This window comes from Cydia splendana, chromosome 16 (genome assembly GCF_910591565.1).
Source record: "Cydia splendana chromosome 16, ilCydSple1.2, whole genome shotgun sequence".
Taxonomy (NCBI): domain Eukaryota; kingdom Metazoa; phylum Arthropoda; class Insecta; order Lepidoptera; family Tortricidae; genus Cydia; species Cydia splendana.
This window is the reverse complement of record NC_085975.1, coordinates 18,504,949-18,532,100: the sequence shown is the minus strand read 5'-3', so window position 1 is coordinate 18,532,100 and position 27,152 is coordinate 18,504,949. Positions and strand designations below refer to the sequence as shown.

Below are 27,152 nucleotides of genomic sequence, written 5' to 3'. Positions count from 1 at the left end.
CTGCACTTTCAATAAAAACTAACATTTATTTCGTTTAGCAAATTATAATTTTCGGACGTAGACAGAGACGGAAAGATTCAACAATGGTATGTTTGAGGCTCAGTTTTAAACTCCACTCTGTCAGTTCTGCGCAAACAGCTGTCTCCCAAAAACTGTACAATCTGTGGCGCGACCTCGTTTCCGGCTTTTGACATTTGTCGAATCGAAGTTGACTGAAAACCTTTATTGATTGCGCTGAAAAGTAATTTATGATAGAAAACGAGCAGAGTTGGCGCGGGAGTGTGGTGATGTTCGATTAGCGTTAAGTGGAACGCCTGAAGCGGGGTGTGAACCGCGCAGGCAGGCGCCGTGGTGCGGTTGTTATAACTAGGAGTTCGTGCTACTCGGGCGAGATGTGCCAGTGAGCCCTTGGGGCTTCGGGGGCAGGCTGTCGGGGATGGCGGCGGACACGGGCGGCGCGGCGCCGCAGGCGGGCGCGGGCGCGGGCGGCGCCAGCCCCGAGGAGACGCTTGAGTCGCTGCTGCGGGAGGCAGAGGCGCTCAAACAGAAGTTAGAGGAGGAACGACAGAAGCTCAACGATGTCACGCGTGAGTGAACTTTCCGGCCTAGGCTTTCTGCGATCTCTTACCCCTGTGGTTCAACTTGTTTAGGACCTTGCTTAGACCTAAATATTTTCATAGTGATAGTACACAGGTGACATTTCTGTCAAGGCTAAGACTCTAATACACATGTAACATTTTCAGAAATATTCGTTGCATGTAAACAGTGATTAATAAATAATAATGAATGTCTCAATCACCTTTAGATTTTTTTTGACCTAAAACATTATTATTCAAAATAACATCAAAATGTATTCAAATTAATTTTGCATTAAGCAGACATGTCTGCATACAATATCATAAAAGCTTAGAAATAAATGAAAAGTGGGAAATTCACTGATAATTATAGGCGACTTGCGACTAGATCACTCGCTCATCACATCATCTTTGCTTCATTTAAAATCACAAGGTCTGTGCTTAAAGTTATTCGAGCACCTAAATCCACAGGCCAGGTGGTCATGAAATGCCTCATACCTATTGTTTTTGCAGGACGGGATATCATTTAATACCAGCTTTGTTGCAGTGGCAAGTGTGGCTGAACGCCTGGAGGCCATCAATTTCCCCAACTTGAAGCCGAGGCGGGTCCTCAAGGGCCACCAGGCCAAGGTTCTCTGCTCTGACTGGTCGCAGGACAAACGCCATATTGTCTCCTCCTCACAGGTACCTAGTTTTAGTATTGCCATCATCTAAACTAGTTTCTGTGCTTAAAGAGATTTGAAATTGAAATTGAAATCGTTTATTGCATATCACATAGCAGGAACAGGTGTTCTTAAATATAAGCAGTTCATGTGACGCCCTGTTAGGGCACAGCAACATGGTTCCACATAGGACAACATACTAATATAATCTAAAATTGTACGCCGTACGCCTAATTGTAACGCCGTCCTCGAAACGTCGGAGGTAAATCTTAAAACTTAAATACGCGATTAAGTCCCGTTGTGTAGTTTGATAATACCCAAATGAGATTAATGAATTGTCTCTACTTTTCGTTTCAATGTAATGACTGGAGTCTAAATTAGCTTTTAGCACTAATTTTGCGTTTCCTTATGATGACACTGGCAGTCATAATGACAAACCCCAACTGAGTGAAGCTGCTTTTATAATATTATCACCTAGTTCCTATGGCCACCTTTCATTAGTATACCAAACTTGAACCAAATCAAATGTCAGGAATTGGATCTAATTTAGCTTACAAGATTTGAACTAGAGATGCACCGGATATTCGGTTACTATCCGGTATCCGGCCATTATTTTAACATCCGGCCAGATACCGGATAGTGGCCTACTATCCGGCCGGATACCGGATAGTAACATTGCTTGATTTTGGAGTAAACAAAATTGGAATAAGAAACGATGACGGTCATAATCGTACTCGTTTATTATTTTAAAACAATTTAAGCATTCCACTCACTTGCACGACGCGCACTCATTTCGAACCTAGAAATGAGTCCGCGCGAACGTCAACTACGAAGCAGGTCAAAACCTGCACAATGCGCACCTGAAAAACCGAAATGTAGGTATAGTTCCGCCGGCCGAATATTCGGCGGCCGGATACCGAATATTCGGCCGATGGTCAGGCCGAATATCCGGTATCCGGCCAAACCACTATCCGTTGCATCTCTAATTTGCACACAACGAACGAACGGAGTTAACCTTTTCACCGCCGTTGACTTGATATTGACTTGATAAAAAGTGGCCCACACGCCATGACGCCACGACTTCGTATCAAGTCGTCGTTATGGTCATGTTTGTTGACGTGCAATTTTTGATATGGCGTTGATGACTAACTAACACAGAAGTTTAAAACAAAATTTTGCACTAGCAACTGACTTTTTTCCTTAAGATGAGGACTAATCTTAAACACTAACACATAACTGTGAATATTGACCAACTGCTGTGTTGTAGGATGGCAAGGTGATCATCTGGGATGCATTCTCAGCAACCAAGGAGCTGACTATTGCTATGCCCAGCACTTGGGTCATGGCTTGCGCCTACGCCCCTTCAGGAAACATGGTGGCTGCGGGGTGAGTGCTCTTATTGTTGAAAGACTTGCAATTGCAGCGCCATCTGAGCTGTTTTGTGTGCAATTAAATTTGGGGCAATCAATGGGGTAAATTTGGTATTCTAGGAAAGAAAATTACAAGACAAAAGGTTGGTGTACTTTCGTTTGGGCCAAATACCTTTCGCCAAATTTCACTTCCCAACAAACTTATCGCAATAGTTTCATTTCCCAAAGGAACCTTTAGCAAAGTTACACTTCGCATATAATTTATTTGGTCAAATTATCATTTGGCATGATTTTACTTTGTCAAATATTATTAGGACAAAAACTTATTTAGCAAAGGTTTTTTATTGGCTAATATTATATTCCAAAAACATGTTTGGTCAAATTGCCACTCGCTAATTTGGCAAATAGGCATCTCTATTTAAATCCGCACCCGGTTCGGACCCTGACCCGGTTCGGACCCGGACCCGACGGACCTAGACTCGGACCCGGAGCTGGCCCTGGACCTGGATCCGGGCTCTTATCTGGACCTGGACCTTCACTTGGACCTGGACCCGGACCTTGACCCGGAAAACCTCACTATGATACCTAAACCATAAAATGTACTGTATACAGTATAATGATGTAAAACTTAATAGCCCGTTCAAACCGTGTACGGGACACTGCACTGCGCGCGCCGTTAAGTGGGTTAGGTTAGGTTTGAACTGCGATCCTCACAGAACTGAACAAAAATAGGTTAGGTTAGGTTAGAACTGCGAGCCTTACAGAAACAAAATGCTACTAGAAAAGTGGGTGGTTTTACCTCCTTTTCTATGTAGTGCACCAACTATGTACAATAATCTTTCACCGGCCCCCATAGAAGTCGGTTTTTTTTTCTTAGACATTATAATGTTTATGGTTCAACAAATCACATCCGTTTGCGGAAAACATAACCAAAATGTTAAAAAAACCAAGGTCGGGATTAAGTATTTCAAATGAAAGCAAAAATAAAAATACCGCAAGCCCTCTATTGGTATGTTAATGCCAATGTTGTATGCCATGCAATATTTTGGGACATGTAAGTTATGCTTAACGATACATTTGACTAAATAATACTTGGTAAAATGAAACTTGTCCAAGTAATTATTTGCTAAACAATAACTTGCCAAAAAAGACTATTGCTAACAAAAAAATTGCGATAAGTTGTTTTGCCAAACGTTTTTTTGGGAAATGATAATTTGGGAAACATAGTTTGGGATGTGATACTTTGGGAAACGTTTTTGGCCCATTCGTTAGTAAACCCAAAAGGTTAGTTACAATTTGGTGCCGTGACCAGGATACGGTCATTTCCCGAAAGCTATGTAACTGGCCAGGACGTACAAAATGGTGTATAGTTTTGCTTAACTTTTTGCATTTCTTCCGGACTTTTCAAATTTATAAACAATAGAGGCGTGTTCAGATATTTGTGAGCACCTTGGCCGCTCCGATATATTGATGGCAACTGTATCAGCAGCCTATTCACCTATCCCATGTAATGAACTAATAAAACATCAGCACAGAACACTGCCAATAACGCATTAACCTTGTCCACAGCGGCCTCGACAACAAAGTGACAGTGTTTCCTCTCGGAGAAGAGAACAAAGAAGAGGGTGCCACCCGCAAGCGCACCGTCGCGACGCACACGTCCTACGTCTCATCTGTTCTGTTCCCACGCACTGACAGACAGTTACTAACCGGCTCTGGGGACGGGTCTGCAGCCCTCTGGGATGTGGAGTCCGGTCAACTGCTGCAGACTTTCCAGGTAAATCATAGGTTTTAAAGTAGGTGGTGTAATAGGTCCAAAGAAGAGGGCGCTACCTGCAAGCGCACTGTCGCGACGCACACGTCCTACGTCTCATGAGTCTCATCTGTTCTGTTCCCGCGCACGGACAGACAGATGTTGACTGGATCTGGGGACAGTTCTGCTGCGCTGTGGGACGTGGAGTCCGGTCAACTGCTGCAGACCTTCCAGGTATGTCATAGATTATCTTGAAGTAGGGGGTGTATAATAGCAAGTTAAAGATGTCATATTTGTCAGTCTGGATTCGATCTGGATTATACAATGTTCCTTCCAAGTTGACTAATTTTTTTTACGTCATCAATCATCATCATAAAGTAAAATTCTCCCTTGGACGATTTCATGATTTTTCTTATATTTCTAAAAGGTAAATAAAGTTCTTTAAATGTAAATCATAAAAAAATAGCACCATACGTACTAAATTGCAAAGAAAAAAGATTTACTTTAGATCTGGCAAGACATAATTATGCTGTTTTCTATTGGTATTGGTACAACCAGCCTGTGCTTGATTCCTGAAATAAGAATAAGTCTGATGCTGATAATAAGATAAGTTAAGGATAAGTCAGTCATATTTTATAATAGAAAAAAAAAACACCGCGTTCAAAAAAAATTAAACTTGCGACCCTTCTGAAAACCGATCTAATAATAGATAATTTCCCTCCAGGGCCACGCGGCCGACGTGCTGGCGCTGGACCTGGCGCCGTCGGACACGGGCGACACGTTCGCGTCGGGGGGCGCCGACCGCGCCGTGCTCGTGTGGGACATGCGCTCCGGCGCCGCCGTGCAGGCCTTCGACACGCACCGCTCCGACGTCACCAGCGTGCGCTTCCATCCCGGGGGGGACGCTTTAGCCACCGGTAAGTGACACTAACGTCGGGCGGCGCCGACCGCGCCGTGCTCGTGTGGGACATGCGCTCCGGCGCCGCCGTGCAGGCCTTCGACACGCACCGCTCCGACGTCACCAGCGTGCGCTTCCATCCCGGGGGGGACGCTTTAGCCACCGGTAAGTGACACTAACGTCGGGCGGCGCCGACCGCGCCGTGCTCGTGTGGGACATGCGCTCCGGCGCCGCCGTGCAGGCCTTCGACACGCACCGCTCCGACGTCACCAGCGTGCGCTTCCATCCCGGGGGGGACGCTTTAGCCACCGGTAAGTGACACTAACGTCGGGCGGCGCCGACCGCGCCGTGCTCGTGTGGGACATGCGCTCCGGCGCCGCCGTGCAGGCCTTCGACACGCACCGCTCCGACGTCACCAGCGTGCGCTTCCATCCCGGGGGGGACGCTTTAGCCACCGGTAAGTGACACTAACGTCGGGCGGCGCCGACCGCGCCGTGCTCGTGTGGGACATGCGCTCCGGCGCCGCCGTGCAGGCCTTCGACACGCCCCGCTCCGACGTCACCAGCGTGCGCTTCCATCCCGGGGGGGACGCTTTAGCCACCGGTAAGTGACACTAACGTCGGGCGGCGCCGACCGCGCCGTGCTCGTGTGGGACATGCGCTCCGGCGCCGCCGTGCAGGCCTTCGACACGCACCGCTCCGACGTCACCAGCGTGCGCTTCCATCCCGGGGGGGACGCTTTAGCCACCGGTAAGTGACACACTTAAGGCCAGTTGCATCCACGGATTATGACGGACTGAACAGGCGCTTCCGGATCTTCCGATAATGTCGGAGCCCCCCGTCAGCTGTCGGACCGATCATATTTGTTTTTACATCACCTAATCACAAAATGGATTTTTCTTCCCTGCTAGGAGGGATCAAAGTGGTACTTTTCTGTTCAACGACATTTCATTGCCATTATAAAATATTAATATAATTAACTATGAACATCGTATGTACAGCCTGGCAAAAAAGAATAGAAATTAAAAAGTGGCAACACTGTAGTGTCAACACTAAAGGCCGTAACCAAGGACCGGAAAACCCCTCTTTACGCTTAATCCTATCCATTCGGTAACCCAATCGATTCGGTTACCGTATCATTCGGTAACCGTATCATACTGTTACCTGATTGTAATGGTAAGCTTATTGAAACGGTAACCTTAACCTTTAACCGAGTTAATCTCAAAACCCAATCGCGATAGGGTTTTTGTTAGGGGTTTTTAACAGGTTTTTATTCAGTTATGGTAACCTTTATTATCGGTTGCTTATAGGTTTGCTACATCCGTATTTAGTGACGTGTCGTCAGCAGGGACCGGAACCGGTTACCTTAACCGGGGTTTTTCATAGGGTTATTTTAGAAGTGGTTATAAAAACCCCTACCATAACGGTAACCGTCTGATAAGGTAACACTTTGATTCGGTAACCGTATCAGATCGAGTTAACCTCGGTTACCGGTAACCGAAATAAAAACCCAGTCGATTCAGTTACCTCATAATAAGGTTTTGAACCAGTTCAAACGATTGTAATCTTTACGCACACTTAAATTGAACTTATTATTGAATAACCGTGGTTGGCATGGGCGGTCTATTAAGTCTCCAGCACAAACATGTTTCTTTGTCGGTAACTTCGCTTATTGTCAATTCAAACAATATTGTACTTTGACTCCTTAAGCTAAAATTGAAAACATTATTGGGCGATTACAGTATTATTTTGGAGCGACAGCCGCAGCGCGGCCATTCCTTTGTTTATCTTTATACTTTTATACCTGTGTGTTCCTATTGTTTTTGCTCATTTCGGAGCAGTTCTAGTTTGGAATTTTTAGAAATGGGCTTCCTGCGAGTAAACACCATCCTATCCTAGCAATATCTGTTATTGTTTAGTTATATTTTTAATGCTACTTAGATATTATTTTTCTATTTTCGGGTTCAAACTTGGTATGTACCTACAGATTAAAGACTGATTTAAGGAAAAAATTTAACCTAACTAGTAATTTTACTGGTAGTTATAGTTTATCTTTAGATAGAGTGATTAAAAAAATGTCGTTGTAATAAAGATACATGCGTTAGCGGATTGTGGTAGATATTTAACCATTGTTGACAAATGACATAATACCTAATAATGAGCTTATTTTATAATAAGCAATTACTTTTAAACGTTTTCAGATGCGGTAAGTTGTGTCAGCTAAAAGTCGTAATTTACCTTGTTTTGCTTAATGCAGCGAGCAGAAAATATATATATTATCTATAGCAGTGATAACCTTATTTTAATACTTCAAATCTTTCATTAATACCAGAATTCATTATATTTATTAAGTATCTGTAACATTGGAAAGGTGAAATAATTTTGATTAAATTAAATAGATACATACTTAGTAAGCAGTGTTGGGCATTCAAGAATAAAATCATTATTTGAATAAGAATTCCTAAGAATAAAATCATGTTGATTTATTCCCGTCAAAATTATTCAAATAAAAAATTTAATAAGAATAATCTCATTCTTAACCCTTCGAGTGGCATTGTCCTCCTCGAGGTCTCTACGGTAAGTGGCGGTGGCCGCGAGACGGACAGACATAACAAGCCGGTTGAGTGGCGCAGCCATTTTGGAAAAATATACGTCAAGTGGCGGGGCCTCAACGGGTGATCATCGCGAATTTGGCGCGTGTTAGAAATATGACCGTTTCCCAAAAAAAAACTATGAATGATATATACAAACTATATATCACTGAATTCAGCATAAAATGGGTTATTTGATTGTATACCAATGAATTCTATTCTATTTATGTGAATTATGCTAGACTTGTTCTAATCTCATATTACCAATTTTTTTCTACTTTCATGTAAAAATACGTATAGTTACGAAATAAAACAATTGATTGTAGAAAAAGCAGTCTTTATGACAAAACAATACATTTAACACGATTACACAGTTTATTTCACTTTTTATCAGTGCGTATTCTGTTTGAATGTTCGCGGCTCGACGACGGTCGGCGCGTAATGGGCGAGGTAGGGCAGGAACATCACGTCATTTCTAACAAACTTTGTTTTACGCGGGAATTCGACCGTTAGGGAATACCATCCTTGTTTATTGACGAATGCATCTTGCAAGAGTGAGCAAGCAAGGCATAGTTTTAACGGTTTTATTTTAGGCGCGAAATGCAGCGTCGCCCAGAGGCCGCGAGACGGTCTCTGCCAATTACGGGCTTGTTATGACCGAACCTTCTCGCGGCCTCTGCCACGCCGAGGCATATTTAAAAAAATGGCCGCGCCATTTGTCCTACCGGTCAACCGGAGGTGCTGCCACCCGAAGGGTTAATCAAGTTAATGTAATCTTGATTTTATATTCTTAATAATATTCCTGGATTAAAATGTAGTCTGGGTGCCGTATAGATAGAAGTAAATAATAATAGTTGTCTAATTTATACCTAATTTTATTCAATAAAATCTTAAGAATTTAATTTACTGCCGCATAGTCTTTGTACTATGATTGATAACTAAATCATCAGGTACAATTCAGCTGATCTGCTCGGATGGTGGATAGCGAAACACTTCAATGGCTCACTGTGCCTAATTTAATGTAAAAAAATAAAATACCGGCCAAGTGAGAGTCGGACTCGCGCAGGAAGGGTTCTGTACCATTACGCAAAAAACAGCAAATAAATCATGATTGTTGTATGGGAGCCCAACTTATATATTTATAATATTCTGTTTTTAGTATTTGTTGTAATAGGGGCAACAGCAATACATAATCTGTGAAAATGTCAACTGCCTAGCTATCACGCTTCATGAGATACAGCTTAGTGACAGGCAGACGGACAGCCGAGTCTTAGTAATAGGATCCCGTTTTTACCCTTTGGGTACGGAACCCTAAAAAATATGTTTTTAAAGGTATGATAAGGAATAGCTCGATATGGTGTATTCCTATTTCTCTCCGCCGGGCACAGATGGGAATAGGCACTTCATTTAAATCATTCCCATATGTCCCCACCTCATGTATCGCGGCGGTCACGTTGGGCAGGAACAAATGGGGAAAGTATTCATGATTTTTTGTTTTCGAATTATGTTTAGTATGTAGTTTCAGTGTCCGCGTTACTACCGAGACTCATTGTGTTTTTAAAAGTTCAGCTGATATTGATGATATTTAAAATTTTTGTACTCATTATTAGACGGAAATGAATAGGTATTAATATCGTTTGACACACTGCCTACCGCACGTGTTTAGCAAATGCTCTGATTTAAACTTTCACGATTATTAAACATTATCAAACTGATAAACAAGACCAAGTGCGGGTAGTTCGAAAAACTCGCGCGGCTAGAAGATGTTGATGTCAACTTGAGCCAGTCTTCTCCGAGACCACGGGGACAACGCCGTCCTCGAAACGTCGGAGGTAAATCTTAAAACTTAAATACGCGATTAAGTCCCGTTTAGCAAATGCTGACAAAAAATTCACCACGCCACGACTTAATCTTATTGTTATTGCCAATGAGTAATAAATGACGGTCTCAAGTGGAAACACAGCAAATAATACAATACAATTCATGCTGCGATCTGCGACATTCAGCAAATCTAGTGATAAGCGTAGGACTATTTTCTTACCTGATGTAATTTGCTATCTCATTCACTTTCCGTAGGTGTGAAAGAGATAGCATACGTAAAGACCTCAAGGCTGATAAGAATAATAAACAAAATACGACATACTTAATTGGCAAAGGAATATACATTGAACCATCATAATTATAATTTCGCAGTTTACTTTATATGTAGTTTCATTATCAAATTATCATCGCCGTTTCGAAGGCTCCAAAAAAATGTACATATCTATCACAATATAATCTATTACGCTAAAAAAAATTCAAATCAATCCGACCGTTGAAAAGAGGGGTGAAATTCATTTTACTAATTTTATACATTGTACTACAAAAGTTAAATTAATTGAGTATAACATTCTAATTTAATAAGACGTTATTTAGAATAATCCTACATTAGGAATAAATATTCCGTTTTTTATTTTTCATTTAAATAAAAGTGACATGATTTATTAACTTTCATTTTATTCTAAAATAACGAGTGCAAGAACTATTCTAATTCAAATCTATTGGATTAAGAATAAAATTCCTGTGTTTGTTCTTCTTCGTATTCAAGTAAATTTTAGCCCAACTTAGTATGCTTTCTACATTCCAACAAAACTTTCAACAACAATTCACGGGATTATTTTTAAACCCGAAAGAGTAAAAGGAAATAGGTAGTAGTAGGTAGTAATGTATGTAGTATTTTTTTAGACTCCGCTGTCCGTCTATCTGTCACCAGGCTGTATCTCATGAACCGTGATAGCTAGGCAGTTGAAATTTTCATAGATTATGTATTTCTGTTGCTGCTGTTACAACAAATACTAAAAACAGAATATAATAAATAAATTAAATAAAAAAAATATATTTAAAAAAATAAAAAATAAAATAAACAAAATAAATAAAATAAACAAAAGAAACAATAAGCAAAATAAACAAAATAAACAAAATAAACAAAATAAACAAAATAAACAAAATAAACAAAATAAACAAAATAAACAAAATAAACAAAATAAACAAAATAAACAAAATAAACAAAATAAACAAAATAAACAAAATAAACAAAATAAACAAAATAAACAAAATAAACAAAACAAACAAAACAAACAAAACAAACAAAACAAACAAAACAAAACAAACAAAACAAACAACAAACAAAACAAACAAAACAAACAAAACAAACAAAACAAACAAAACAAACAAAACAAACAAAACAAACAAAACAAACAAAACAAACAAAACAAACAAAACAAACAAAACAAACAAAACAAACAAAACAAACAAAACAAACAAAACAAACAAAACAAACAAAACAAACAAAACAAACAACAAACAAAACAAACAAAACAAACAAAACAAACAAAACACAAAACAAACAAAACAAACAAAACAAACAAAACAAACAAAACAAACAAAACAAACAAAACAAACAAAACAAACAAAACAAACAAAACAAACAAAACAAACAAAACAAACAAAACAAACAAAACAAACAAAACAAACAAAACAAACAAAACAAACAAAACAAACAAAACAAACAAAACAAACAAAACAAACAAAACAAACAAAACAAACAAAACAAACAAAACAAACAAAACAAACAAAACAAACAAAACAAACAAAACAAACAAAACAAACAAAACAAACAAAACAAACAAAACAAACAAAACAAACAAAACAAACAAAACAAACAAAACAAACAAAACAAACAAAACAAACAAAACAAACAAAACAAACAAAACAAACAAAACAAACAAAACAAACAAAACAAACAAAACAAACAAAACAAACAAAACAAACAAAACAAACAAAACAAACAAAACAAACAAAACAAACAAAACAAACAAAACAAACAAAACAAACAAAACAAACAAAACAAACAAAACAAACAAAACAAACAAAACAAACAAAACAAACAAAACAAACAAAACAAACAAAACAAACAAAACAAACAAAACAAACAAAACAAACAAAACAAACAAAACAAACAAAACAAACAAAACAAACAAAACAAACAAAACAAACAAAACAAACAAAACAAACAAAACAAACAAAACAAACAAAACAAACAAAACAAACAAAACAAACAAAACAAACAAAACAAACAAAACAAACAAAACAAACAAAACAAACAAAACAAACAAAACAAACAAAACAAACAAAACAAACAAAACAAACAAAACAAACAAAACAAACAAAACAAACAAAACAAACAAAACAAACAAAACAAACAAAACAAACAAAACAAACAAAACAAACAAAACAAACAAAACAAACAAAACAAACAAAACAAACAAAACAAACAAAACAAACAAAACAAACAAAACAAACAAAACAAACAAAACAAACAAAACAAACAAAACAAACAAAACAAACAAAACAAACAAAACAAACAAAACAAACAAAACAAACAAAACAAACAAAACAAACAAAACAAACAAAACAAACAAAACAAACAAAACAAACAAAACAAACAAAACAAACAAAACAAACAAAACAAACAAAACAAACAAAACAAACAAAACAAACAAAACAAACAAAACAAACAAAACAAACAAAACAAACAAAACAAACAAAACAAACAAAACAAACAAAACAAACAAAACAAACAAAACAAACAAAACAAACAAAACAAACAAAACAAACAAAACAAACAAAACAAACAAAACAAACAAAACAAACAAAACAAACAAAACAAACAAAACAAACAAAACAAACAAAACAAACAAAACAAACAAAACAAACAAAACAAACAAAACAAACAAAACAAACAAAACAAACAAAACAAACAAAACAAACAAAACAAACAAAACAAACAAAACAAACAAAACAAACAAAACAAACAAAACAAACAAAACAAACAAAACAAACAAAACAAACAAAACAAACAAAACAAACAAAACAAACAAAACAAACAAAACAAACAAAACAAACAAAACAAACAAAACAAACAAAACAAACAAAACAAACAAAACAAACAAAACAAACAAAACAAACAAAACAAACAAAACAAACAAAACAAACAAAACAAACAAAACAAACAAAACAAACAAAACAAACAAAACAAACAAAACAAACAAAACAAACAAAACAAACAAAACAAACAAAACAAACAAAACAAACAAAACAAACAAAACAAACAAAACAAACAAAACAAACAAAACAAACAAAACAAACAAAACAAACAAAACAAACAAAACAAACAAAACAAACAAAACATACAAAACATACAAAACATACAAAACATACAAAACATACAAAACATACAAAACAAACAAAACAAACAAAACAAACAAAACAAACAAAACAAACAAAACAAACAAAACAAACAAAACAAACAAAACAAACAAAACAAACAAAACAAACAAAACAAACAAAACAAACAAAACAAACAAAATAAACAAAATAAACAAAATAAATAATGTAAATAACATTAATAAAATGAATATTATTAATCAAATAAACTACATTAATAAAATAAATAATATTAATAAAATAAATCAATTATAGTAAATAAATAAAAAAGTAAAAAAAAAACTAAATTAAGAAAATTAACAAAGTTAACAATTAATAAATGAACTATTTTTTTTTTGTATTTTACTGACGGCACATCACTAAATACGGATGTAGCAAACCTATAAGCAACCGATAATAAAGGTTACCATAACTGAATAAAAACCTGTTAAAAACCCCTAACAAAAACCCTATCGCGATGGGGTTTTGAGATTAACTCGGTTAAAGGTTAGGGTTACCGTTTCAATAAGCTTACCATTACAATCAGGTAACAGCATGATAGGGTTACCGAATGATACGGTAACCGAATCGATTGGGTTACCGAATGGATAGGATTAAGCGTAAAGAGGGGGTTTCCGGTCCTTGGTCGTCAGTAAAATACTAAAAAAAAAAGTGAATTTATTAATTGTTAACTTTGTTAATTTTCTTAATTTTGTTTTAACTTTTTTGTTTATTTATTTACTATAATTCATTTATTTTATTATTGATATTTATTTTATTAATAATAATTATTTTATTAATATTTTATCAATAATATTCATTTTATTAATGTAGTTTATTTTATATTTATTTTGTATATTTTGTTTATTTTGTTTATTTTGTTTATTTTGTTTATTTTGTTTATTTTGTTTATTTTGTTTATTTTGTTTATTTTGTTTATTTTGTTTATTTTGTTTGTTTTGTTTGTTTTGTTTGTTTTGTTTGTTTTGTTTGTTTTGTTTGTTTTGTTTGTTTTGTTTGTTTTGTTTGTTTTGTTTGTTTTGTTTGTTTTGTTTGTTTTGTTTGTTTTGTTTGTTTTGTTTATTTTGTTTATTTTGTTTATTTTGTTTATTTTGTTTATTTTGTTTATGCAAATTTTAAATATCAGCTGAACTTTTAAAAACACAATGAGTCTCGGTAGTAACTCGGACACTGAAACTACATACTAAACATCATTCGAAAACAGAGAAAATCATGAATACTTTCCCCATTTGTTCCTGCCCAACGTGACCGCCGCGATACATGAGGTGGGGACATATATATGGGAATGATTTAAATGAAGTGCCTATTCCCATCTGTGCCCGGCGGAGAGAAATAGGAATACACCATATCGAGCTATTCCTTATCATACCTTTAAAAACATCTTTTTTAGGGTTCCGTACCCGAAAGGTAAAAACGGGATCCTATTACTAAGACTCGGCTGTCCGTCTGCCTGTCACTAGGCTGTATCTCATGAACCGTGATAGCTAGGCAGTTGACATTTTCACAGATTATGTATTGCTGTTGCCGCTATTACAACAAGTACTAAAAACAGAATATTATAAATATATAAGTTGGGCTCCCATACAACAAACGTGATTTCTTTGCTGTTTTTTGCGTAATGGTACAGAACCCTTCCTGCGCGAGTCCGACTCGCACTTGGCCGGTATTTTATTTTTTACATTAAATTAGGCACAGTGAGCCATTGAAGTGTTTCGCTATCCACCATCCGATCAGACCTGAGACTGAATTGTACCTGATGATTTAGTTATCACATTAAAAGCAATACGGGTATCGACCAATACAAAGACTATGCGGCAGTAAATTAAATTCTTAAGATTTTATTGAATAATATTAGGTATAAATTAGACAAGAAACTATTATTATTTACTTCTACCTATACGGCACCCAGACTACGCTTTAATCCAGGAATATTATTAAGAATATAAAATCATGATTACATTTACTTGATTAACACATTCAACACCAAGAACCCGACTGTCGGGTACACTGTTCGTAGCGACTACGCGCTACATACGACGAAACCGTGGCTACGCGCCACGAGCGTAACCCGTAGCACTTAGTGGTATTGAATGTGTTAAGAATGAGATTATTCTTATTAATTTTTTTATTTGCATAATTTTGACGGGTATAAAATCAACATGATTTTATTCTTAGGAATTCTTATTCAAATAATGATTTTATTCTTGAATGCCCAACACTGCTTACTAAGTATGTATCTATTTAATTTAATCAAAATTATTTCACCTACTAATGTTACAGATACTTAATAAATATAATGAATTCTGGTATTTATGAAAGATTTGAAGTATTAAAATAAGGTTATCACTGCAATAGATAATATATATTTTTTTTTCTGCTCGCTGCATTAAGCAAAACAAGGTAAATTACGACTTTTAGCTGACACAACTCACCGCATCTGAAAACGTTTAAAAGTAATTGCTTATTATAAAATAAGCTCATAATAACTATTATGTCATTTGTCAACAATGGTTAAATATCTACCACACTACCACAATCCGCCAACGCATGTATCTTTATCACAAAGTGTTTTTTTTAATCACTCTATCTAAAGATAAACTATACCTACCAGTAAAATTACTAGTTAGCATAAAATTTTTCCTTAAATCAGTCTTTAATCTGTAGGTACATACCAAGTTTGAACCCGAAAATAGAAAAATAATATCTAAGTAGCATTAAAAATATAACTAAATAATAGCAGATATTGCTAGGATAGCAAGCCCTTTTCTAAAAATTCCAAACTAGAATTGCTCCGAAATGAACAAAAACAATAAGAACACACACAGGTATAAAGATAAACTAGCAAAAAGCAGAGCTTTGTAAGGGCTCGCGGAGTTTTTCTACCTAAACGTACCGGACCGCGACTTTGATCCAGTCCGAGGCTTGTTTCATGTTCGATCGAGTGGGTACGAATTAAATCCGTTAAGGACGCAGCTATAAGTGAGAGCAAGAAAAAAAAATATACTGACCGGACCCCGGTCGCTGTCCGATACGCCTGTCTGTTACAGCTTTTACTTTGTCCATTAAAAACGTGTCCAGACGACAAAATCAAATTGCCAATATCATCCCCACGTAATATACAATTTCATAAGCGTTTATTACATCCTACACGGTCGCCCAGTAGTTTTTGTAAGGGAGCCAACTGGCTTTCCTACATAATGTTGGGTCAGCGAGCCAATGTCCTTGAATTTATTTATGCGTCCATACCACACAATTGAGCGTAAAACTATCCCGTCTGGACACCTACTGGCGGTAATCATCCTGCTCCGCACATAAACTTACGTATAATTTGTTCTCTTAAGTGCTCATCAAGACGAGTGAGATGACCAAAATAGCGTATGCCTATGTTGCAACAAACCTGAGTTCCACTAAATACTGCCAGGGTTCAGCTACAGCTCTATCTTGGGTGCTGCTCTCCCAAGTGCTCACCAAGATGTGTCAAATTACTAAAACAGCGTGTGCCTATGTTGCACCAAACCTGAGTTCCGCTAGGTACAGCCAGGGTTCAGCATCAGCTCTATCTTGGGTACTGCTCTCCCAAGTGCTCATCAAGACGTGTCAAATTACTAAAATAGCGTGTGCCTATGTTGCACCAAACCTGAGTTCCACTAGGTACAGCTAGGGTTCAGCGTCAGCTCTATCTTGGGTACTACTCTCCTAAGTGCTCTTCAAGACGAGTCGGATGACCAAAACAGCGTGTGCCTATGTTGTATAAAACCCGAGCTCCACTAAGGTACTGCCAGGGTTCAGCATCAGGTATCTTGGGTACTGCTCTACCAAGTGATCATCATGACGAGTCGGATGTCCAACCCAGCGTTTGTCTATGTTGCACCAAACCTGAGTTCCGCTAGGTACAACCAGGGTTCAGAATCAGCTCTATCTTGGGTACTGCTCTCCCAAAGTGCTCATAATTGTCATCAAGACGTCTCGAATTACTAAAACAGCGTGAGCCTATGTTGCACCAAACCTGAGTTCCACTGGGTACTGCCAGGGTTCTGGGTCATTTTGTTGAACTGCACGCCGACGTTGCAATTGGCGTGCAGTCGGCGTGCAGTTTCCATACAAGTCGCAGTCGGGTTGTAGTCCGTCTGTATCGGCCCTAAAGGGGCCCACTGATTAACAGTCCGCCGGACGGTATCGGCCTGTCAGTTGTTCGGAACTCTCAAAATTTTGTTGTGACTGGCAGGCCGATACCGTCCGGCGGACTGTTAATCAGTGGGCCCCTTAAGTCACTGAAATTTGTATTACCTAATATGCTTATCTTTATTTATAATTGTGGCAGTTCCAAGGAATAGTAACACTAAAACTGTTTCTCGAACTGAAAGTACCCTTAAGTTTGCTAACACAACATGACTGATCGGTTCACAGAAACTTCATTGCTAAATTGGGAACCAACCGTGCGAAGCGCGATTAGTCAGAATCCAAAATTTTAACCCACTTTTGTATTCATCATTGTTAGCACATAGTACATTAGCACGAAATTTAATTCATAATTTTTCTAACAGATGGCGCTAGTAGTAATACAAAGTGTTATTCCTTTATTTTATTTTTTTAGGTTTATAAAATTATATTTTTATGTTTGATAACACATCTAGACATGAATTTAAATTACTATGTTAAATTTCAAACCTAACAGTGCGATAGTTTTTCCGTAAAGTGTACCACAAGAATGCATAGTTTATCGAATAGTGATAGGGCTCGCTTCGCTCGCCCTAACAAAGGAATGGCCGCGCTGCGGCTGTCGCTCCAAAATAATACTGTAATCGCTCAATAATGTTTTCAATTTTAGCTTAAGGACTCAAAGTACAATATTGTTTGAATTGACAATAAGCGAAGTTACCGACAAAAAAACGTGTTTGTGCTGGAGACTTAATAGACCGCCCATGCCAACCAAGGTTATTCAATAATAAGTTCAATTTAAGTGTGCGTAAAGATTACAATCGTTTGAACTGGTTCAAAACCTTATTATGAGGTAACTGAATCGACTGGGTTTTTATTTCGGTTACCGGTAACCGAGGTTAACTCGATCTGATACGGTTACCGAATCAAAGTGTTACCTTATCAGACGGTTACCGTTATGGTAGGGGTTTTTATAACCACTTCTAAAATAACCCTATGAAAAACCCCGGTTAAGGTAACCGGTTCCGGTCCCTGGCCGTAACACACTATCGCACCGCACCGCGACCTTGGTGCGTCGCACCCATAAGTGAGAGCGAGAAACAGATATCTGTTTCTCGCTCTCACTTATGTGTGCGACGCACCAAGGTCGCGGTGCGGTGCGATAGTGTGTTACCACTTTAAAAAAAAAATATTTTCCTCATAGTTGATGTGAAAAGCAGTATGTGTCACACGGTATCAAAATTATTTCTTCTTGGGCGTTAACACTTGAATCCCTCATTACGCTCAGGATTCTACTTTAGAATCCATCGCTTCATTCAGGATTCAATGTACGCCCTTGACGGAAATATATCATTTTGATCCCTTGTAACACAAACTACTATTGTGTGCGTATGTGTAAGCATAATGTTTATTATAGTGTGCATGACGGCTAAAGACGGCGCCCGGGCGCGCCCTCGCAGCCTGACTACGGGGATGTAGGATCCTACATCCGATATCGGATCGGACAATGTGAAAACGCTCTTATTCCGTGGGACTTCCGATCGAGCTCCATATGTAATGTAGTATCTATTGGTTGCAGGCGCGGACGACGCGGCGTGCCGCCTGTTCGACCTGCGCGCCGACCGCGAGGTGGCGCGCTACGCCAAGGACTCCATCATCTTCGGCGTCAACAGCGTCGACTGGTCGCTCTCCGGCCGTCTGCTCTTCGCCGGCTATAGCGACTATACAGCCAGCGCCTGGGATGCTCTGAGGGCACAGAGAGTGTGTGTACTCTGTGGCCATGAGCATAGAGTGTCGCGCGTGCAGTTGGCCCCAGATGGCGCCGCGTTAGCGACAGCCTCTTGGGATTCCACGCTGAGGGTAAGTGTCAACTATATCTCCATTTGCAATAGTGTCGATTAGTCGACCGATTCGTTGCTGGCTATAGCGACTATACAGCCAGCGCTTGGGACGCTCTGCGGGCACAGAGTGTGTGTGTACTCTGTGGTCACGAGCATAGTGTCGCGCGTGCAACTAGCACCAGATGGCGCCGCGTTAGCGACAGCCTCTTGGGATTCCACGCTGAGGGTAAGTGTCAACTATATCTCCATTTGCAATAGTGTTGATTAGTCGACCGATTCGTTGCTGGCTATAGCGACTATACAGCAGCGCTTGGGACGCTCTGCAGGCACAGAGTGTGTGTGTACTCTGTGGTCACGAGCATAGTGTCGCGCGTGCAACTAGCACCAGATGGCGCCGCGTTAGCGACAGCCTCTTGGGATTCCACGCTGAGGGTAAGTGTCAACTATATCTCCATTTGCAATAGTGTTGATTAGTCGACCGATTCGTTGCTGGCTATAGCGACTATACAGCAGCGCTTGGGACGCTCTGCAGGCACAGAGTGTGTGTGTACTCTGTGGTCACGAGCATAGTGTCGCGCGTGCAACTAGCACCAGATGGCGCCGCGTTAGCGACAGCCTCTTGGGATTCCACGCTGAGGGTAAGTGTCAACTATATCTCCATTTGCAATAGTGTTGATTAGTCGACCGATTCGTTGCTGGCTATAGCGACTATACAGCCAGTGCTTGGGACGCTCTGCGGGCACAGAGTGTGTGTGTACTCTGTGGTCACGAGCATAGTGTCGCGCGTGCAACTAGCACCAGATGGCGCCGCGTTAGCGACAGCCTCTTGGGATTCCACGCTGAGGGTAAGTGTCAACTATATCTCCATTTGCAATAGTGTCGATTAGTCGACCGATTCGTTGCTGGCTATAGCGACTATACAGCCAGTGCTTGGGACGCTCTGCGGGCACAGAGTGTGTGTGTACTCTGTGGTCACGAGCATAGTGTCGCGCGTGCAACTAGCACCAGATGGCGCCGCGTTAGCGACAGCCTCTTGGGATTCCACGCTGAGGGTAAGTGTCAACTATATCTCCATTTGCAATAGTGTCGATTAGTCGACCGATTCGTTGCTGGCTATAGCGACTATACAGCAGCGCTTGGGACGCTCTGCAGGCACAGAGTGTGTGTGTACTCTGTGGCCATGAGCATAGAGTGTCGCGCGTGCAACTAGCACCAGATGGCGCTGCATAATTTATGCGCTCCTAGTATATTCATTCGAATGTATAGTAACAACGCCAGAGCCTCGGTCGCATTATTAAGCTCTTGTTTTTATATAAATGAGAATGACAATTTAATTGGCCAATTTACATACCCAATCTGCCCATTATAACTGTCTTTTAATTACAAAACCAGACAAATTCGGTTGTAAATTGACTGGAAAACTAAGGGTTATAGCGACTATACAGGACGCTGCTCTGCGGGCTACTCTGCGGGCGCAGGGTGTGTGTACTCTGTATACCAAATAATATGAAGATGTCATCCCACGAAAGTTCATATTTTCACCACGTTCGTGCATTGGCGTCGCTTACCACCAACCCCTAGTCCCCTACCACCGACTTCAGGCATAGCCAATACGTTTGTCAATATTTAACCTGATTTTTTTTTTCAGATCTGGGCGTAAGCAGCATTCTTCTCTTCCCGGTGTTGATATTTATTCCAATACGTAGCTAGAGTAAGCGGCCTCGGCCGATCGTGCAATGTAACATAATATACGTGTGTAGGACGGTCGGCGGTTACTGCCCATTATAAGTCAAATGGAAATGAATACCGTACAGTCAGCAGAAATAGTTGCTAAGCGGGCGAGGTGTTCAAAATCTTGACGCGACATTATTGTTCAGAGAATAAGGGCGCGTCAATAGTACATTATTGTCGAGGCTCGGAAGTAGCTACTTGCAGGCTGAGGATTCGCTTTAAACGGACGACCTTGGGAGTCCGTTTAATTGAATCCGAAGCCAGCAAGTAGCCTTCCAGCCGAGTCATATATAGTGCTTTTCTCAAAAATGGTGCAAGAAATATAAATATCATAGAAATATTTTACAAAAGCAACTTTCTTACGTATATATTTTCACAGAAAAAAGTAGAAACAATTGAAAAAATTAGCTTTGCCGCCTTTTTATTATTTTTTATTAAAAAATAAAAGTGTATTTTTCTGCCGAAAATACGCCAACCTATTTGAGACAGCTAAATAGTCGCGGTACTAATCATCTGTTTGGCTGTTTAATGGGCCTGTGCCTTCATTTGATATGGCCATTTCAACTTTTAAAAAGTTTGGAACTCGACAAATAATGGAATTTGTATGCAACATTGCAGTCCCAAAATCGAGACTGCAATGTTTTTAACTTTTTAATTTTTGACTGACCATAAACTACGCGCTTCGCAACCTATTTTTTAAACGGCAAAGTCGACTTTGCCGTCCATTTTTGAGAAAAGTAATTTTAAACACCTCGCCCGCTTAGCAACTTCTGCTGCTGACTGTACTTAATAATACATAGAAAATGAACTTACCAAAACAGATAATTTATTGGCCATAGTGAATATTAATTTAAAAAAGTAAAGGAATAACAGTTAGCCCAAACACGGCTAAGTTCTTAGTGCTCTATTTTAGCAGTTCTATTTCACTAAAAACATTTAAGTTCGGTTTTTGGAGAGCAAATCGTCAGGTGACAACCGAAAATACAAAATTTCAAAAAAATTAACCTTATTTTGATAGATACTAGCACGGTTCACTATGGCTCTTAACTTGTGAATTTTGTCACAGTAATAATTAGTGAGTTATGTCAGGCGTGGCTCACTCCGCGATTTCGTCGCGTCGCTATAAGTACATGCGGCCCACACCAATTTTGGTGTCTAGCAGTAGTGGTTGCCGCGCACCGCTACGGAACGGACGCCTGCTCGCGCTTGCGCCACCTTGCGGTCATATCTGTCGTAATAGACGCGTTTTGTTAGAGAGTGAACCTTCTGTACCTAATACTATTATTTATTCTGTGGTTTTGGTTGTCATCTGACGAAATGTTCAAGTTACTTCAAAATATACATAAATCACTATAGTTGTGTCTATATTATTTTTGTAGTTGCCTCAATTTCTTCAGGATAACTATGAAAATTAAAACAAAAAAAAAACAAATACAGGCAATTTTTTGGCTTGATCATTTTGCAACATTTGCAAGCCAAGATATTTGGATTTTTTATTTATTTATATATATTTTTCACTTGACTTTTATTTGGGCATTATCACCGACCACCAACCCTATCGAATGTAATTTTCTTTATGAATACAAGCGGTGATCTCGTCATGTGCAATTGGCAACAAATAGTACACCAACAAAGATGTCAATAATATCTACACAAGATCATGGTTGAAAATATAAAAAATGTGTCTTTATACACTTTGCCTGTAGATATATTTGTTGCTGACTGTATGAAGGTATAATGTGGGTGCGTACAACACATAACAAAAATGTACAGTCACCTGCAATAATATGTTACTCTTTGAAGGCCGCAAAAATATGTGACACGCTCTTATGGCTCTACAAATAAGATCGTGTCAGATATTTTTGTGGCCTTCGTTATGTAACATATTATTGCAGGTGACTGTACAGCGTACCATAACCAAAATGCACAAAATATTATTATATTTAATACCATAAGCAATAATCGCCATTGTATTATCGATTTCTGAACATATTTCGATATGGCAATTTCCATATAAATTGACCTAATTTTATTGCTCTTAAGTGCATTAATTGTAATAAATACCCAGGGCGAGATACCGCTGAGCGATCTGAGATACGGATGCTACCGTATGTATGTCTGTATATTAGCAATATTAGTTAGAACAGTGCGACTTAAGACTGTACATGCGTTTAACGGCCTGGCCACGACGTTGCGCGACCGGCGGCGGCGGTGGCAATCATAGGTGGGAACGAAGGGTCCGATCGCTGTGTCTCCAACCTATGGCCGCCGCCCGTCGCTGCCTGCCCGCCCATGGCTGGGCCGTAAGGGATTATTATTTTTACCTTTTCGGACACTTTCTGAGAGGGACAGAAAAAAGGTATTTGTTTACCCGGTATCGTCTTGGGTCGTCCCATTCGTTTTTCGTCAAGTTCTTAAATTAGTCCTATTCTGCTTTCGTCACGCATTCTACATTGAAAGCCATCGACGATTGTGACGAATGTAGAATGGGTGACGAAAGCAGAATAGGACTAATTTAAGAACTTGACGAAAAACGAATGGGACGACCCAAGACGATACCGTTTTCCCTTTCTCTCTCAGCAGAGAGATGACAGAAAAGGTAGACATAATAACCCCTTTAAGGCCAGCATCGGATTTTACAAGCAGAATTGTCTTCGAATAATCAACTAGTACCTACATACAAAGGCCAAAAAAAAAACCGGACAAGTGCGAGTCTAACTCGCCCACCGAAGGCTCCGTACTTTTTAGTATTTGTTGTTGTTGGCAATAGAAATACATCATCTGAAAATTTCAACTGTCTAGCTATCATGGTTCATGAGATACAGCCTGGGCCCTATTTCACCAACGTGACAGGTCCGACAATTGTCGACATCACTGTTACTGACGTCACAGGCTTCCATAGGCTACGGTAACCGCTTACCATCAGACGGGCGGTGTGGTTGTTTGCCATCAACATGTTAATTAAAAAAAAACTCCACTATATCGCCAGTTAATCAGTATTTATTTTGCGAAGCTAATGACAATTGTCACAAGAAATACGACAATTGTCACGAAATTCCGACACAGAACTCATTTACTGTCAAGAATTACTGAAAGTTCTTTGAAATCTTGTGACAATTGTCATCATTGTCATCATAAACATCGCAGGAGAAATACCTGTTGTTTGCCAATATAATAAAGTTTTTTTAATAATACAATGATGGTGACAAACAGGAATACGGCCCGCCCGATGGTAAGCGATAACCGTAGCCCATGGATGCCTGTGACGTCAGCAACTATGAGACTTGTCGAATAGTCGCACCTGTCACGTTGGTGAAATAGGGGCCTGGTGACAGACAGACGGACAGTGGAGTCTTTGTAATAGGATCCCGTTTTTACCCTTTGCGTACGGAACCCTAAATGGTGCAAAAAAGTTTTATCTACATGACTACCACAATAATCAGGCATCTAACTAATCATAACAAGGTCACATTTGTGTCGTAGTCTAGTCAAAGGTCCCACTTTGTCGCTTGACCCACTCATATGCTTTTGGCAACTGTAGTTGCCAGCTGTCACCCTTATTTTATTATAATAGTAGAGGTCATTGAAAAATATCAATCATGTGAGTGGTTACCATAAGGATGAGATTTGCTTGTATCTTTATACGAATAACCTGTCAAACCGCCTTTATGGCAAGCGACAAAGTGGAACGTTTTGCCGGCCGCGGACACATTTAGTTTCTTTCAAAATATTAAGTTAAAATTTTACTATTTTGCCAACTTGTCAAACATATTTTGGGGTAAAAAAAATATAATTAAACAATATGATACTGGCAATACTTATCCGATCATTTTACTTTTAGAACACAGTTCGTATTGGACAATTTTGCTTATTGGCAAATCCGATGTTGGCCGTTGTATGAAACCAAAGAGCGTTTTGAGAATGATGCCAAAGGGAGCCGTGTATGGTCATTGGTTGTAGCAAAGCATTATTGATTCTAGAATACTTGTATAAAGTTTAAGAAAAAACTGAGCTATCATTTTTTCAGCAGTAGATGGCGCTATGTGACTTGAAAAGTCCAGTTTCGACAAAATGAGGCGCCGGCGTGAGGCCCCATCTATTTTATTACAAGCTTTTTACTGACTTGCAATGTAACTATGTTTGTACGGGTCAAATCTTGCAAATTAAATTTGACCCATTCCCCGACTTCTAATGAAGCTGAAAATTTGCATGGACATGGGTGACAATGCAATATTATGGTACCATCGAGCTGATCTGATGATGGAGACAGGAGGTGGCCATAGGAAAACTCTGTGATAAAACAACGCAACCTAATTGTGGGATTTTTAGAATTGGGTCGATGAGTATTAATTGCCTGTGGAAAGAAACGTACAGTCAGCGATAAAAACTTGTACCAAAAATGTTTTTTTTTTCCAAAAACATAGCTGCTAAATTCAAGGAATGATGCTTTCTTAGATATTGCAAGTGTTGTAGAATCAATAATTTTTTGGTTGTAGTTTAAAGACGTTCCCGATACTGTTGCCGTTGGGAACCATCTATAGAATGTGATTAAAACACTATAAATTTTTATTTGGTCAAAAGTCATACTGAAATTAATGATTGCTTAGTATAATCTAAATTTTAAAAGATTAGTGGCGTTATTTGTAAGAAAGGGATAAAACATAATTTTGACTAAATAAGGCTGTTAAATTTTATGAATAAGGGGGTTTTATTCTTTATTTCTTCACATTACTTTTTGAACGCCACAGACGGCAATTGACGTCAACGCAAAATCGTGACAACGACGCCAAAGACGGCATTTGACGTCGATCGTTTTTTGATGAAAATCTACTGAAAAACACCCCACTTTTAGGTTGGTTATTTATTCACAAAACTAAATTTTACCCCCGTGGCGTCAGTGGCACGGCAAATGGATGCGCCGTTTGGCGTTCAAAAGGTTAAACGGTTCCCTCGGCTAGAGCATCGACCCGCACCTTCGACATCCGTTAATTGTAATTGTTAAGAATGAGTTGTAGAATCTAATCGTATGAGAGATTTAAATGTAAATATATTATAGTTAGTGATACCTTGTTGAGTGAGCGGCGCCGGTGGCCTTTATACCATAGACAAAAGGAAAGAAACGTGTTCACTAAAAAATATTTTAGCCTTTTGAAAGCCACAGACGGCATTTGACGTCAACGCAAAATGGTGACAACGATGCCAAAGACGGCATTTGACGTCGATCAACTGAAAAACACCCCACTTTTAGGTTGACATTATTTATTCACAAAACTAAATTTTATCCTTTATTTTTTAATGGTAGGCTCAACTTATATGTTTTTTGGCATCAACTGTCAAATAACGAATATATCCAATATTGATTATTTTGCGGTAACAAGGTTATCAAGCTTTAACCTTTTCGCCGCCATTGACTTGATATAAAGTCGTATTGTGCCCCACACGCCACGACTTCATGTCAAGTCGTTGTTTTGGTCAGATTTGTATACGTACAATTTTTGACATGGGGTTGATGACACTTTATTTACTTCATTGACGTTAAGTGGTTAAGTTCAAAAGGTTAAGTTTGACTATCCTGTTACATCAAAATAAATAGTGCTGTACAGCGCCATCTACAATTCAGTTATCAGGTACAATTTTTAAATAAATAATAACAAGTACAGTGACGGACTATAATTGTCTTTAATTGTCGGATTTAGGGTTCAAGCTAATTTGGTTGTCAATACTAACCGTATGAAATGTCCAATGTAAAGTAAACCCTGAATGGCTAACATAATAAAATACCTTCACAGCAATAATAACACTATTACTTTTTCTGTATGTTTTGTTTCTACAAGAGAAAACACATGTGAAAACTATAAAAGTGGCGCCGGCGCTGCTATCGCGGTAGTGGTCCGTCGGCCTCGGCCGGCCTCGGTGTTAGTTGCAGCCTTGTGTCATCATAACAATCAATAAACAAACTTACATGTTTACTTGTTTTTTATTTCACTTCCCTGTCTGTATAGCCCTAACACCCTAATAAAGACAATGAAAAGCGACAAAATTAATACAGCGCCAGCTAGTGCGTTAAAACTAGTGTCCGACCGAAACATGTTTTTTTGCCGAAACCGAAACCGAAACCGAATGTTCGGCTTTGGCTCTAGTTTCGGCCGAAACCGAAACCGAAACCGAAACCGAAACCGAACCTTTTGTAGACTTGTTAAAATCGTTGAAAAAATGCTATAAAACCGCTTTTACACACATATTATGGGGCTGTCAATACCCAATGTCCTTGAAATTGATGTTACTTAAGCAGTTTTTTAAGAAAGTTAC

At 38.8% G+C, this 27,152-nt stretch overlaps 1 protein-coding gene across 1 annotated transcript; it reads left to right on the top strand.

Moving 5' to 3' along the window:
* The first annotated feature begins 100 nt into the window (after positions 1 to 100).
* Positions 101 to 20,912, top strand: LOC134798405 (guanine nucleotide-binding protein subunit beta-5). The gene is made up of 7 exons (XM_063770822.1): positions 101 to 587; positions 1,123 to 1,259; positions 2,505 to 2,623; positions 4,177 to 4,384; positions 5,085 to 5,277; positions 18,851 to 19,131; positions 20,761 to 20,912. Exons 1-7 carry the CDS (start codon positions 437 to 439, stop codon positions 20,770 to 20,772), a joined length of 1,101 nt encoding a protein of 366 aa, XP_063626892.1. The 5' UTR covers positions 101 to 436; the 3' UTR covers positions 20,773 to 20,912.
* Positions 20,913 to 27,152: the final 6,240 nt, after the last annotated feature.